General features: G+C 40.4%; 1 protein-coding gene across 5 annotated transcripts in view; it reads right to left on the reverse strand.

Moving 5' to 3' along the window:
• Nucleotides 1-1,755: 1,755 nt before the first annotated feature.
• LOC134750478 (serine/arginine repetitive matrix protein 1-like) overlaps nucleotides 1,756-16,204 on the reverse strand; it is a 38,785-nt gene continuing 24,336 nt past the window's right edge. For 4 of the 5 annotated variants that reach the window (XM_063685648.1, XM_063685649.1, XM_063685646.1 and 1 more), the window contains 4 exons: nucleotides 13,596-13,698; nucleotides 11,569-11,655; nucleotides 5,061-6,907; nucleotides 1,756-2,035 (listed from right to left, as the gene is read on the reverse strand). In XM_063685648.1, the coding sequence (XP_063541718.1) occupies nucleotides 1,957-2,035; nucleotides 5,061-6,907; nucleotides 11,569-11,655; nucleotides 13,596-13,698 (2,116 nt within the window). In that variant the 3' untranslated portion in view covers nucleotides 1,756-1,956. Of the gene's footprint in view, nucleotides 2,036-4,037; nucleotides 4,171-5,060; nucleotides 6,908-11,568; nucleotides 11,656-13,595; nucleotides 13,699-16,204 lie in introns of those variants that run through there. The other variant, XM_063685650.1, reaches the window with a different exon arrangement.

The raw sequence follows: 16,204 nt of genomic DNA on the forward strand, positions 1-16,204 counted from the left end.
TTCGCGTAAAAAAATCTTTTTTCTACTTTTACCTAATCAGAACACGATACCGAACGCTAATTCGAATATGCCCTTAAACGGATCCCCACTATGTTTGTTACACCTGTATAGATAGTTGGTGCACATTTTGAGCTTGTTCGATGCAGACGTAGGGTAAGCAGATAGATGTAAACCAAAGTCAGGAAATACAAATTAAATTACTCGTTTATTTTTTTATTCATTAATTTTATTTATAGTTAAAAGTGCAGTACACTGAGTAAACTCAGTCCACTGGGGACGGGAAGCGCCGAGGCCGTTACACTATTAACGATTACGGTATCATCGCAAGTTAATATAAAAAGGAATATTGAGATCCATTTTATCACGAGGCGTAGTCACAAATTCCATAGTCAAATGAAGGCGAAGCCCTCCCCGTCCCCAGTAGACCCCACTACTCATAACCACTCAAGATCTCTTATATTACATACATCCTCTAACTGTAACCAAAAAGAATTAAGAAGACAGTGCTAACTCCATACATCGGTTTTGTTAACAGACTATTATTTTCGTAGTCTACATCTAGCGTCAAGTAGCGGAACTCTCAGTACTGCTACTCGACAATAGATGTAGCGGCGAACGGAAAGTCTAATGCTCAACGATTTTCAGCTAATATTATAACCGGATTAACCGAAACTCTATTTTCAACTCCTGCTTATAATATTAGTTATAAACTGTTGAGAAATACACTTTTCGTCAGTCGCGACACATGGGACATCTAGTGTCGAGTAGCAGTACTGATAGTTCCGCTACTTGACGCTAGATGTAGACTACGATAATAATAGTCTTTTTGGTAACAAAACGGATGTATGGAATGAGCACTCCATGTCTTCCTAATTCTCCTTGCTGTAACTTACGGTACTCGACGTCTCGTGACACAAGTTAGGTTACTATGGAAGCATGGCTGCGGGTCGCGTGCTATCGGGTTGGTTCAATATAAAAATATCATCTCCGGCTGTCGCGTCAGTGTCACGAAACATCGTCATTTCAAAAATGTTAGCGTGTTCTTAAAAAAATAACAGTTAAAATGAACACTGTCTTATATTTACAATTTTGTTATCTCGCTTTAAAATATACGATACGCAATGTACCAATTCTTTTTCCGGAGCTTCGCGCGCGGTTATTTCTATATACAATGTGAAGGTTCGCCGAACGGGTACACCGCGCGCGTAGCTTCAAGAATTCGATCAGTTACTTATTCTAAGTATATTTTTTTCGAATCTTTTACATTTTTTTATTTCAATACAGAATCCTATTTATAATTAGTAATCATTAAATTTTTAATGAACATTTTTAGCCAATATCGTTTTTTCTGCCGCCGTATCTCAGCCATCGTGTGTATGTACAGAGTATTGCTGACATACATCGCCAGTCAGTAATTATACAATAAATTCAATGTAAACACTAGCTAATTAGAAAAAGAAACTAACATCGAAACTAACTAAATATTGAGAGCGATTAACTGTCTACCCGACGCCTGCCCGGCGTTACATGTTACTTTACATTCTTACATATTTTTATTCTTCCGAAAAATGCATTCCAATCTTAAATCTTTAATACGAACCGAACATTTCGGAGCTATATTACATCATACCCGCTGGCGATCAAACCCAATGCACAATAACGACTGAAATTCATAACGGTTGTTATGTATTTTCTATTTATCGGATTGGATTTGTCCGCTAGTCTACACGTCTAAAGTTAGTCACCGAAGTTTAATACGTTTATAATAATCGTAAAATAAAACAAATCCGCCCGATGACGGAGAGACAGTGTTTAAAACAAAGGCCTCTTGTAATATAATAAAGCCAGTTCTCCGACGTTTGCCGGTAGATTAGACGCTCGACGTTACGCTTGACGCTGGACGCTGTTGACGCTCGACACGACGCGCGTCGCACGGTCACACACACAAACACACAGTCACACACGCACGCGACTGCTATCGCGTTCTCTTTTTCGCCGGACCGCCCGTGGCTGTCGAACGTCGTAGTCTCTTTCACTGGAAAAGAAAACAGAATGTTAGTGAAAGAACAAACAGCTTCAGTAAATAATAATACATATCATAGACAAGTTTGAATCTACATAATCATCTAATCTAAGTAAGGCTCGAACGATAAGTGCTAAATGCAAATAATTATTTTTATTAAGACTCCCCGGCAAGCTCGGCCCCGAACTGCACCTTCCTATACAAACAGAGTTCCGTTCTCATTTTAAAACTACGTGTTGGATTGTAATGAAACTTTGCACATACAATGACATGAGGAATACCTAAGTCTGTAATTAGTTTATATAGCTCCAGATTATAAAACAAACGAAATAGAGCAAAAACAAGTTATGTATAAAAAACTTAAATTCGCTGTTTTTTAACTATGGTATCTGAAGCTACATAGACTAATTACACCTAATTACCTTATCCTATTGTAAGTACAAAGTTTCGAAGCAAACCAGCTACTCGTTTTAAAATGAGAGCGTAACTACGTTTGTATGGAGAACCGAGCTTGCCGGAGATCCTTAAGATAAATACATATAAAACCAACAATAAGACTCAAAAATAAAATTTTCGTTGTACCAATGAATCTCCTATGGCCTACATATTTATAACCGTCTTAGACAGACGCTATCGACCAGTAAAAAACAATCGTATGTGTAATCTAAAATTAAATACTCAAATAAATATTAAATCGCCTTCGCGATAAATATTAATCACAAACTACGCAGTTTTTTAATTACATACCTACATAAGTACTTGTACTGTGATTGCTACCTAAATATTATCTTTAGTAAACCATTTACCTGCATTCACTTTGGCTCATACCCTTGACTGATTATCAATGCAAGGAAAAGCGGTGATCATTTGCATGTTTTTAATTAATTTATACAAAATTCACAGCCGACGTTTCGTCGTATAGATGCGCCTTAATTCACAAAAACTATATTTTTTAAAGAGCAAATCGGCACTCATTTTGTAATTTATTCAATTTTTCTAGACACTTTATTTTCATTACATTAGTAAATAAATAGTGTCAAAAGCCAAAACGAAATAGAACTCTGGTTGTTTTTGAAAATTAACTAGTTATATTTATAAGTATACATTACAATGGGTAAAACGAACGTATATTCAATATTTCTCTATAACTTATAAAATACAAATTTACAACAGATACGCACACATACAAACATACACGCTTCCAATCACAGTATCGTACAAAGCTATAGCCGGTAATCCATTTAAATTATTTAAAATCAACTTGGTACCGTTGGTAGCTACCTGATCGAATACAGTTTTAAACTGCCGAGGCCCAGACGCAGTTTACGTTTTTGAATCTGGAACTAGTTATTCTATAAAAGTTCAAAATAGATTTGTACGAGGGGTCTTAGGAGGATAAGACAAATAGTTATAAAAACTTGTTATAATAAACGAGCCTCACGATTTCATTTAAAGCTGCAATAATCCCTACACTAATATTATAAATGCCACAGTAACATGGTCTATGTGCCTTTTCCAGCTTAAACCGCTGAACAGATTTAGACGAGATTTAGTATGGAAATAGTAAAATCCTGGGGACATAAGATTTTGTTTCTTTTTTTCAGAAATCATCTATCTAAGCCCTGGGAATAGAAATAAGCTATTTAATTTACATCTCCCCTCTGGAAGGAGGAAAAGGACACGATACTGACCGACTGTTGCCTTTTAATAAGATTAACCCCAATCAATGGAACTAACATTAGTTTTGGAACAGACCAATTATTTTACTCCATTGTGTTTCGTTGCCCACATGGTAACTGCATCAGTACTCGATCAGGAAGCTAACAAAGTATCCTTATTTGTTTAACACATGCAAAATAAGTTAATTTTTTTATTAATAATCATTTTTGACAAATAAATGTCATGAGTAAAACATGCTCAAACCAGACCTAAAGAGCATACCAAAAAATCAATTTCCCTACAAAAACCAATGCTATATGTCGCCAAAAAATTAGAATTTGTTGCGTATTAATATGGCGGTAGCGTCACCATAGTGATATTCAGGATGTTGGGAATGTTTAGGATATTGGGGTGGATTTTTTCTTGACTTGACTGATGGACTGCTTGATCACTTGCTTCGAAGCTTCGTTGGCGTTCACTGACTTTACCTAGGGAAAGGAAATAGGAAGGGAAGTTTATCAAAAAGTCAAAATCTCATTCACTGACTGTATCATCTCGACTAAAGCAACTGTCTCATCCACATTTTACTATATTTAACAAGTCATTCTTATGGGGATCGCAAAGTAAACTATACAGGCAGGATACATTTTTTCAGTACTTGAGACTCAAAATAACGTGATGTAGTTATATCGGGTCGTTAGTTTTTATCGTAGAAGAGACTGTCAGAAATGTATTGACCCAATCATGCCAATAATATCTAATACTGAGTAAAGCAAAACAATCAGAGCCATATTGTGAACCACGGCACGAGTTGGCAGCCAAGATTAAGCGCGACCGGAGAGAACCTCCCGCCTCGCTCTCTCCCAGCAGCCGCGCTCGCCGTCTGTGAATGGTTTCAGTTCATTATTTTGTTTTGCTTCAATATACTCAATGCAAATTATGCGTAGTTACTAGTGAACTAAGTTTTGCAGCGATAGCATTAATCTGATCAGAATTTTGACATTTATTACTTTAAATCGATTTGTTTTATCTGCCTGTAAGATAAGATTAATTAGAAAAGGTAGGAAAGGAGAGGCAGAGGAACCGGCTATTGGGGATCATTGATATGAGTATCACACTGACTCTAATCACAAAACCTGAGTATTCATATTCAATGAGTAGGAATAACTAGGCAGGTTTACCAACACGAGCCGAATCGCGAGGAAATTGCTTGTAGGGGACCCGCCTATTGACGTGTTGAACGCGGAAAAAGCCACATCCGAACTATCAGCGACCAGCGTGCACGTTTGGCGATTGTGACCGGCAGAGGAACGCGGGGGTACGGGGGGGGGGGGGGGGGGTTTCCTAGGTATTTGTTAGTAGGGCTGGTATTCCGTACCTCGTTGTTGGGCGGCGGCTGCGGCGGCTGCTGCTGCGCGCGGCGCTGCACGGAGGGGGAGCGGCGGTCGGGCGGCGCGGCGCCCGCCTCCATGTGCTGCTTGCGCTGGCGCGGCATCGTGTAGTCGACAGGGCTGGCTGTAGCTGTAGGGCTGGTATTCCGTACCTCGTTGTTGGGCGGCGGCTGCGGCGGCTGCTGCTGCGCGCGGCGCTGCACGGAGGGGGAGCATGTGCTGCTTGCGCTGGCGCGGCATCGTGTAGTCGACAGGGCTGGCTGTAGCTGTAGGGCTGGTATTCCGTACCTCGTTGTTGGGCGGCGGCTGCGGCGGCTGCTGCTGCGCGCGGCGCTGCACGGAGGGGGAGCGGCGGTCGGGCGGCGCGGCGCCCGCCTCCATGTGCTGCTTGCGCTGGCGCGGCATCGTGTAGTCGACAGGGCTGGCTGTAGCTGTAGGGCTGGTATTCCGTACCTCGTTGTTGGGCGGCGGCTGCGGCGGCTGCTGCTGCGCGCGGCGCTGCACGGAGGGGGAGCATGTGCTGCTTGCGCTGGCGCGGCATCGTGTAGTCGACAGGGCTGGCTGTAGCTGTAGGGCTGGTATTCCGTACCTCGTTGTTGGGCGGCGGCTGCGGCGGCTGCTGCTGCGCGCGGCGCTGCACGGAGGGGGAGCGGCGGTCGGGCGGCGCGGCGCCCGCCTCCATGTGCTGCTTGCGCTGGCGCGGCATCGTGTAGTCGACAGGGCTGGCTGTAGCTGTAGGGCTGGTATTCCGTACCTCGTTGTTGGGCGGCGGCTGCGGCGGCTGCTGCTGCGCGCGGCGCTGCACGGAGGGGGAGCATGTGCTGCTTGCGCTGGCGCGGCATCGTGTAGTCGACAGGGCTGGCTGTAGCTGTAGGGCTGGTATTCCGTACCTCGTTGTTGGGCGGCGGCTGCGGCGGCTGCTGCTGCGCGCGGCGCTGCACGGAGGGGGAGCGGCGGTCGGGCGGCGCGGCGCCCGCCTCCATGTGCTGCTTGCGCTGGCGCGGCATCGTGTAGTCGACAGGGCTGGCTGTAGCTGTAGGGCTGGTATTCCGTACCTCGTTGTTGGGCGGCGGCTGCGGCGGCTGCTGCTGCGCGCGGCGCTGCACGGAGGGGGAGCATGTGCTGCTTGCGCTGGCGCGGCATCGTGTAGTCGACAGGGCTGGCTGTAGCTGTAGGGCTGGTATTCCGTACCTCGTTGTTGGGCGGCGGCTGCGGCGGCTGCTGCTGCGCGCGGCGCTGCACGGAGGGGGAGCGGCGGTCGGGCGGCGCGGCGCCCGCCTCCATGTGCTGCTTGCGCTGGCGCGGCATCGTGTAGTCGACAGGGCTGGCTGTAGCTGTAGGGCTGGTATTCCGTACCTCGTTGTTGGGCGGCGGCTGCGGCGGCTGCTGCTGCGCGCGGCGCTGCACGGAGGGGGAGCATGTGCTGCTTGCGCTGGCGCGGCATCGTGTAGTCGACAGGGCTGGCTGTAGCTGTAGGGCTGGTATTCCGTACCTCGTTGTTGGGCGGCGGCTGCGGCGGCTGCTGCTGCGCGCGGCGCTGCACGGAGGGGGAGCGGCGGTCGGGCGGCGCGGCGCCCGCCTCCATGTGCTGCTTGCGCTGGCGCGGCATCGTGTAGTCGACAGGGCTGGCTGTAGCTGTAGGGCTGGTATTCCGTACCTCGTTGTTGGGCGGCGGCTGCGGCGGCTGCTGCTGCGCGCGGCGCTGCACGGAGGGGGAGCGGCGGTCGGGCGGCGCGGCGCCCGCCTCCATGTGCTGCTTGCGCTGGCGCAGGATCGTCCAGTCGAACGTGTAGTCGTACTGGTAGTTCATCGTGCGGAACAGGATGCGGAACAACTGAAAACACGCACACACTTATACACAACTACGCACACTACACACAAATACAAAGAGTTTAAGAGCGCGAGATGTCATTTAATATGTATAATTTTACGAAGAGAACATCACTATTAAATTACATCCTACACACTTATTATATTTAAAAAGCCCTAATTTTAACCTACAACTCAACAGGTCGTAAACTTGAAGCCGTCGCGATATTACGTGTTTAGGTTGCTGCCGTTTCTCAACCCACCAACGGAGCGGCAGCTGACGTCTACGAGGGTTCATTACACATCGTCCTTAACCCAAAATTAACTTAAAATTTTTACGAGTTATCGCCCGGGATGCGATGACTGACGAAATTTACGCCTGGCCCGCGGTCTATAAAATTAGTAAGAGAGCATACATGTTGACCGCGCCGTATTATGTCTAAAGTAAATCGCACGTCGGTCTGCGCTGGCGAAAAGATTGACGACGATTACTCATATGCCAAAGCCACGACCAAAACATCGCTTTATTGTAGTCCTCGGGTTAAACAACATACCGTAAATTAATATACAGCGAACCAAAGAATGTCATATTTAATTTACCCCTCATTCTTCTAGCGTGTAGCTTATCGAACATTTCTACATACCCTTCCTAGTTTCCCAACAATCGATGATCTCAGTGGTCCCAACTGGCCTAAATTGCACCCCAAAGTAAAACGCGTCAATTCATGTATTTATCTATTTTTATTCTGTCCTAATAAAAAAAAAAAAAACAATATAAAACATCTTAACACCATAAATACATTCAGGTCAATAGAGAGCTTATAAACATACCGTGTCCATATTCGAACAAACTATCACAGAAACTAAAAATAGCGGGCGGGCCGCGGCTAAAATAGGATGTTGTTTTGCCCAAGCGGGTTTCGATTACGGCAGGTAACGTTTCGGCATAAAACGTAGTTTGCAAACTAATAAACTGTAGAAACGACTTGGTTCTCTACTGTTGTCAATGAGGCGCTATTTCCATTAAACTTCAATTTGAAATCAACCTTATGGACAACCGACAATGTGGTATAGTTGAAAAGTCACAAATGTTATAATTTTAGCAGCCTATGTTTGCATGTAACGTAGAAATAACGATATGTTTGTGTAAGGTTAAAACTACTTTGAAATAAGATTTTAGTGGGTTAGGTCTTCAAACAGTTTGCGTGCTATCCTAAAGGGGAATTCATTCAGTGATACGCTAAATAATATCTTCATAACAGGAATAATAGTGAGGTAATTTGCAGATAAAAAAATGGTGGTATGGTTTTTTCAACGGCTTGGGCACAGTCACGCAAACAAGTAGTGACTTGTTCATATAACATCACAGTTTACTAATACCGGTTTCAAAAGGCCAGTTAATGGAAAATGGAACCGCCGTGCGACCGTTAAATGCAAGATCGAACTTGTCAGGATTGACTATATGATACAAAAAACACAAGTAGTTCCGGTTCTGGATTATAAAGTGAAAAAGGTGATTTGAGTTTACGTATCGTTTTTCTAATTACCTATTTTAATAAGCTAATATCCTGTACTGCTAACAATAACACAATTTGTTTTTAATAATATTCATCATCTTAATTTTCTTATATTGAATTATACGTGCACGTGTATTGCAACTACCTGAAACGAACTTGCAAATATGTAGAAATGGTCCACATTACAAATGTATTCTAATAACTAATAAAATTCCAGACTTGATTAAGCAAGAACCTCAAAATGCGATCTTCAAAACTAAATTAGAAAAATTATTAATAGATAAATGCTATTATTCAGTTAGTGACTTTTTTAATGATAATTTATAATTCTTACTTTATTTTTAATATACTGACTATTTATTCGTTTAATTTCTAATTTTTTTTTTTTTTTTTTTTTTATTTATTTAGGAAACAAACAGTCACATACAGATAAGTTTAAACTTGCAGATATACAATAAGACCTATAGTTCCATTAATTATAACATACTGATATTGATAACAAGTAGAAACAGGGCTTGTTCGGCACTACCTATAAATAGGAAGATACACAGAAGTAACAATTGGATACACAACTAATAAAGTACCTAAGTATCAAACATGCTTACAAACATACATACGTTACATAAGACTATAGAACAATTACAATTATTTTTTTTTTTTTTAAAACAAAGACTGCTATGGAAAAAGTAAGCTTCGCAGACCACTACTATATTTACCGAAAGACAATTAAATTAAAAAAATTATTAAAATTCATTTAATTCGAGTATCTGATGTGACTCATAAGTACATTATACAAACATTAAACAAAAACACAAGCATTAAACAAAACACAAACATTAAACAAACAAACTACAAAAATTACATAAAGGTAGGTAACTGTGGTAAACACATTGACACCCTTCATCTATTTCTCAATGTGTTTACCACAGTGCCGCCGGGCGTATGAAGTCCGCAGCAAAATGTGATATACGGACAAAACTTGTCCGCAATCATTTCTAGGACGCTGTTGGAGCTGGCGCGGACGCGTCGCACCAGGGAAGCGGCTCGCAGGCGCATAGTAGCTTTAAAACACGCCACATGCGCCTCCGCAAACATCCCTGACGCGCTGCAATATCGCGGCAGCCCCATCAGCGCCCTAAACGCGTTATTATATTGTACTTGTAGGGCCTTATACGACTTCAAGGTGAACTTTCGCCACAGACTGCAGGTGTAAAATGTCGTGCAAAAAGCTCTGAACAATGTCACTTTACTTTCCTTTGAGCACCGAGCAAATCTGCGTGCAATCATATTAGCTCTGATCGATAAGGCCCTACGTTCCCGTTCTATATCAGCATCGTCCTTGAGGTCGGCAGTAACTAAATGACCTAGATACTTGTACTGGTATACTGGTAATGAGAAGATATCTAGATTTATGAAATTAACATTGTAATCATGACAGGCTCGTCTAAAAAAAGTATTTTTGGCGAAATTAGATCTACAAAAATCGATATGGAATGTTTGGGGGTGGCGCGTGGGAATACGAGGCAATTTAAAGACAATTTTTTCAAGAAGAGTGGAAGAATCAGTAAGGCCATTTAAGAGTTTATACAGAAACATTTGGTCTATATAAACACGTCGTGTATCTAGTGGCCCTAGACTACGACGGTGTGTGCTATTCTCTGACATATTCAGACCGTGGCGGAAATTGAGCGACTTTAACAGCTTTTTTTGTTTTTTTTTGTTTTGTAAAATGTGTAAAATTTGTAATTTAAGTGACATATTTTTTTTTTTTATAATAATTGTAACATATTTTAATGCATTACTAATTTAGGAGACTGTAGATTTGTTAGTTCGCATGATTATTAATTAATTTTATTTTATAATGTTTAGCCTAGATTACGGTCTAATATATTGTTGTATGTCCTCACAGGACGTCATGGACTGACTTTCAGAATTGATGTAACACCTAAATTATAAAATGTATGTACATGACTTTACAATCAATAAATGAAATGAAATGAAATACGTAATTTTATAGTACATAATAGTATAACAATCACTCTCATAGTATCTCAGAAAACGATGTATCTAATTTAATAAAGGAATCTCACCAGTCTTAACCTTATTCAAGAGTCGGTTCCAACTCGAGCGCTATTTACTTAACTTGACCTCTACATTCGTATAAACTGTTTGTAATCGTATGTCAGGAATACACTGGTCGAAAAGGGCATTATTTATGACAATTATTTCAAGGTCTATCCAAAAAAAATACGAAAAACAACCCTCCGTGCTTTTTCAACTTGCGATATTTACTAAGCTCTTTATATTTCAGATATAAAAATGACAAGTTTTACGGACCAATCTGTCATTTTAGAACAATATTGTTAGAAAGACAGGATGATGGGGTGGAAAACTAGTCAGTCGAACTAGCATTTTAGTATCTGGATAGCGAAAATAGTATAACGAGAAAGGCAAAATACTATTAAAAAAAGTATCTTTTAAACACCATTTTATTCGAAGATATTTTCTCATGTATGTGAAATGAGCCCCCAAGACCCCAAAAGCTTCACGTTACAGGCTTAAAACGACGCGCCACGCGTAACACGCGCTAGACCAATCACTAATGTTTTAGACAGTGTTACCCCTTTACATTGATAAAGTTATTAGCTTTATAAAATGCGTCCAAACAGTAGACGCACTGTTTATGAATGGACACCAAAAGCGCCCTCCAGACTATGTGCGTGAATCGCGGCGCGAACATGTAGCGATGTTGACATATAATTCCACACTCGCAAACTTCACGGCGATTTCGCAGTTTGGTTTGCGTCAAGATGACGGAAAAGCGTCAGCTGATCGAGTTTAACTGTCATTTATCAACGGCATCTTCCGTGCTGTACCTTATTTTCCATTTTGTTTTGTTGTAAAACCGTAAAATATAGCCACTTTATGTAATATAATTTTTATTGATCTTGCCACATATGAGCCAAAATAGTGTGTAATGTGGAGTCTTGCCAGTTCGCGCCTCATTTGACGAGGGGCTAATAAACCGACAAAAAACGGGGAACTAGGCGCGAAGGAGTGCCACAATTTGCGAAATCAACGCCACACTTACGTTCGCGGCTTCGCGCCGCGATTCGCGCATGAGTGTGGAGCGCCCTAAACAGCTGTGCAGTAATTGTAGTGTACACACCTGTCTGAGATACATGTAGTCGGGCGACTCGTCGAAGGTCAGGCCGCGGCAGTAATTTAGGTACATCGCAAACTCGGCCGGGAATCCCTGGAACAAAATAACACGTCACATTTATGGTAACAAGGCGGGTGCTGTATACGTTAGGAAAAAAGTATAGTTTGGTACTTTAAAAAGGCCAAAAATATCAATCTATTAGCATTATTGTAGCAGTGCGTTTATCCTCAATTTATTACTGAATGGTGCGCTAATATATACATATTACATTACTTTTATAATGGAGTTTTTAGAAGTTTTAGCAAATAGTCATCACTTAGCTATCTCGTTGATAAAACGTGTTATATAACAGTGGATAACGTAAGATATCTTTGACGCAAAATGTTATACTGCGTAAATTAACAAATACATTTCATTTTGTATGTAAACTTTCATAAAAAGACGTTTTCATTGATCGTGACACTGTATTTTAAGAAGAATAGCTATTTTAATTATGTGGCTTACTTTAAAATTTTACAGCGCGATTATCCATTACGAAGGCAATGTACCTATCCTTCTAGGGTAAAAGAGAATGACGTCACATAGTGACTCACAATCGTAAAAAAGCAACGTGACATTTTTTAACGAAAGCCGCTTAAGATCGGGATTGTTTTTTACGTCCGCTCGTTGTTTTGTGTAATGGTAATTGCCTAAAGTCATGACAGCCACTTTCGCACGCCATTTGCGCTATATATGGTTACGTCTAACCACTGGTTTTATTAAAAGCTTGTGTGACACGTGAAACAGCAACTACCATATAAAGCATACGCTATTAAGGCTATTTTTAGGGTTCCGTACCCAAAGGGTAAAAACGGGACCCTATTACTAAGACTCCGCTGTTGTCACCAGGCTGTATTTCATGAACCGTGATAGCTAGTCAGCTGAAATTTTCACAGATGATGTATTTCTGTTGCCGCTATAACGACAAATACTAAAAAGTACGGAACCCTCGGTGCGCGAGTCCGACTCGCACTTGGCCGGTTTTTATAGTTAGTGTTCTCGCTAAAAATATCTCGTGCTTACCTTAAAGATATTTTCGGGCACTTTAATAGGTATCCAATTGAAATATCGTAACTAGCATGATTGTTTACTTCCATGTTTTACTGCATAAAGTACCTAGTTTGCGCTCAAGCTCACCTTTGCGGTGTCCTTTCTAATCCTAAAAACGCGCATTATTATATTCTGATCACAAAACAGAAGCAATTTGTCCAATATTATTTTAATCCTCTAAGTATATTTAAATCCTTAATTCTTTTACAATTTTGATGTCGGTAAAATAAATTGACTCGATTATTTTATCGTATTTGTCAAAACAAAACTAATTGTCGTTAGGAAAGTCCTTCAACGCTTAGATAAAGCTAATCCAACACCTGCGGTACCGCGAAACCTCGTCGCATAATGGCCGACCTTGGGCGAGCCAAAAACACACATTCGCGTCTTCAAATAGATTATGTTGTCAAGATAGCTTTGCCAATTGTTTTTGAAAGGTTATCTCTCGGTTATGTCTTTACACCTTATTAAAAAGATATTCACTCAAGACACAAAGAAGATATTAACTTAAGATATTAATTTCCTTATGAATGTTTATTTAAAACAGAAAGTAATTTAAAAAGCACTGATTCAGTTTTTAGGCGGTTTCTAGCTATGCATAATTTTTTATATGGTGTCTTATCTATAGAAAATAAGGAAAAAGGCCACAATAAATCATTAAGAAGTTTATAACATCCTTTGATGTTTTAAGTATTATTTTTATTACAAACCGACCAGTGATTGACTTAAAAGTGTCACCTGAGTACAGAGACCAAGATAAAGTCCAATGGAAAATTCGTATTGTTTCCTACAATGTTTACTGTACAAATCGTGACTACTGTAGTGACGACATGCTTTTTACGCAAATTCTCCTTCATTTACGCTTAGAATCCATAGAAGTCCGATGTAAACGTGAATGTGTAGTACTAGTCATTCTGTATGTAAGGTAAATAAAATAATCTTACCTTGCAAAGCACCTCAACGGGCGTGGACATCTTTTTCTCGCTAATTCGCTCGTATTTCTGCTTCTTAGTGATCGCTTTCAGGCCTTGCCACGGCAGTGATCCCCTGTCGAACAAAACAATGTTATAATTTTTTTTCGTAAACGTAGTTGAATACATATATTTTATACAGGTGGCCAAAAAATATGTTCATTCCCGTTGCCAGGGAAATTTTGGGATTATACTGACCAACTTTTACTATGGGACCAACCCCGAAATCGCGAAAAAAATTTGGCTGTTTCATACATTTTGGCTGGTCCATTTTCTATGGAAGGATAAAATTTTTTTTCGCGATTTCGTGGTTGGTCCCATAGTAAAAGTTGCTCAGTATAATCCCAAAACCTTCCTGGCAACGGAAATGCACTAATTTTTTGGCCAACCTGTATATAATTTGGGACATATGAGTTTTTGAGTTGCTTAACTTCAAACTCGGATAAATCTTTTCGACCCTCTTAAGAAATATTTACCTTTTCCTAATGCCAAAATCGCAAAATCTGACAGTGGGATTTATCTGAGTTTGAACTTAAGCGACTCATTCAAGTATTTATTCGTCTCATCACAAGAAAAAAACCATTTTTATGAAAATGGCTATTCTACTAACACAGAGATCATTAAGTTTGAAAAGAGAGCGAGGTTTTTACTTGTAAAATGTTACTGTGACATCTTATACTGTTTTATACCACGACAGCCCACGGCTAATTTCCATCCTAAGAACTAACTTTTTGTAGTTCTGATATTTTAGTTTAAATGAGTCATGGGGGTCATAAACGCGGACACAACCGTTTGAAGCGGTCGCACTCCCATATTCAATTAGTACGGCTGATGTGAGATTACTTATATGTATAATATAATACTTATATGACGTCTTGTATGCTCCATCTTGTAGTTTTGGTTTAAGTAATCTGTGGCCTTTTCAAAATAACCAATAAGTAGGAAATATAATTGTTAAAAATCAAAACGTTTTTATTTTTGTCGGCAAGACCCGTTTACGAGAACCAAAGATATATGTAACTTTGTATAAGATAAGTAGTCTAAGATAAAAACGTACCTCGGAAGATCAAGAAAAACCGGCCAAGTGCGAGTCGGACTCGCGTTCCAAGGGTTCCGTACATTACACAGTTTAAACAATGTATTTTTGAAACGTGTGAAACGTGAGTGAAATTTCTTTAAAAAACCCGTAGGGGTCGGATCAAAAACTAAGTAATTAAGTCCGACTCACGCTTGACTGCACATTTCTAATTTTAGACCCAGTAGTTTCGGAGATAAAGGGAGGGGGAATGGTAATTTTTTGCCTCTTTCCTTGAATAACTTCTAAACTGTCTATCCTAAAATATTGTCTTCGGTTACCGCGATAGTTACTCATGAAATAAAACTATGAAAACGGATTATATCGCGTATATTGAATTTATAATTCATCCCGACGTTTCGAACTCTTTACAGCGTTCGTGGTCAACGGGTGACTGAGGAAAAATTACAAAATGCAAAAATACCCACATACTAAAAAAATAATGAACAATCATAGACTACAAACTTTAAGGCTGGTTGTACATGCAAAATCGGTTCATAAGGCTAGTTATACACTATAATTATTTTTCAAGTAAAGATATATATTATATACGCGATAAAAACTATGCCGGCTCCAACCCTACACCACGGACCCGAGAAGATTTAATTCCCTCCTAAATTGTAGGAGGGTATCCCAATATGGGACCGGCAACAAACTCGGCGGGACACATCTTTTCAAAACATCAGAATGTCCAGCATCATCCAACACTACGGTCTCACAGTCTATGTCTCGCTTGCTCCTTTATCAGGTGGACTACAGGATCCCAAGCTGGTGGTAGAGAAAAGCCATCTTCCCTATTAAAGTGTCTATCCTAAAATTATAAAAAAAATATATTTGAGATTCTAATAATGAGCTCTTTCATTTGATATGTAACACGATATAGTTTGAAAAACTTTATTTTTTAATTTTCTTATTTACCCCCCAAAAGTGGCCCCCGTGTTTAAAATTCATTTATTTACGTTACATGTCTGATTTTGCGTCACAAACTTAATTATGTATACCAAATTTCAACTTAATTGGTCCAGTAGTTTCGGAGAAAATAGACTGTGACAGACGGGCAGACAGACAGACAGACGCACGAGTGATCCTATAAGGGTTCCGTTTTTTCCTTTTGAGGTATGGAACCCTAAAAATTATGCTCGAACAGATGGCGCCATACCTTGGCCTATACTCGTGTAGATCTGGCTTTGGCGACACCCTTTAATATTTAACAATGTTAACACATGTGAAAGAACATGGGTCAAAGCCATATGGCGTTTAAAAAAAAAGCATTTATATATATTGCCTTCCTTTGCCCAGCAGTGGGACACCAAAATAGGCTAATAAAAAAAAAAATATATATATATATATATATACTGTTTTATTCATTTTAATTTTTAGTTTTAATCCTGTGTCGAAAGATGGCAGTAAATTTACTGTAACTACAAAATTTACTGTGACAATAACCCTCTATACACTCTCCTCTTTGCGACAACAATCGGAACCAGAAAACCGGTTTGAATTTCAT

Source organism: Cydia strobilella, chromosome 20, assembly GCF_947568885.1.
Source record: "Cydia strobilella chromosome 20, ilCydStro3.1, whole genome shotgun sequence".
In the NCBI taxonomy this organism is placed as follows: domain Eukaryota; kingdom Metazoa; phylum Arthropoda; class Insecta; order Lepidoptera; family Tortricidae; genus Cydia; species Cydia strobilella.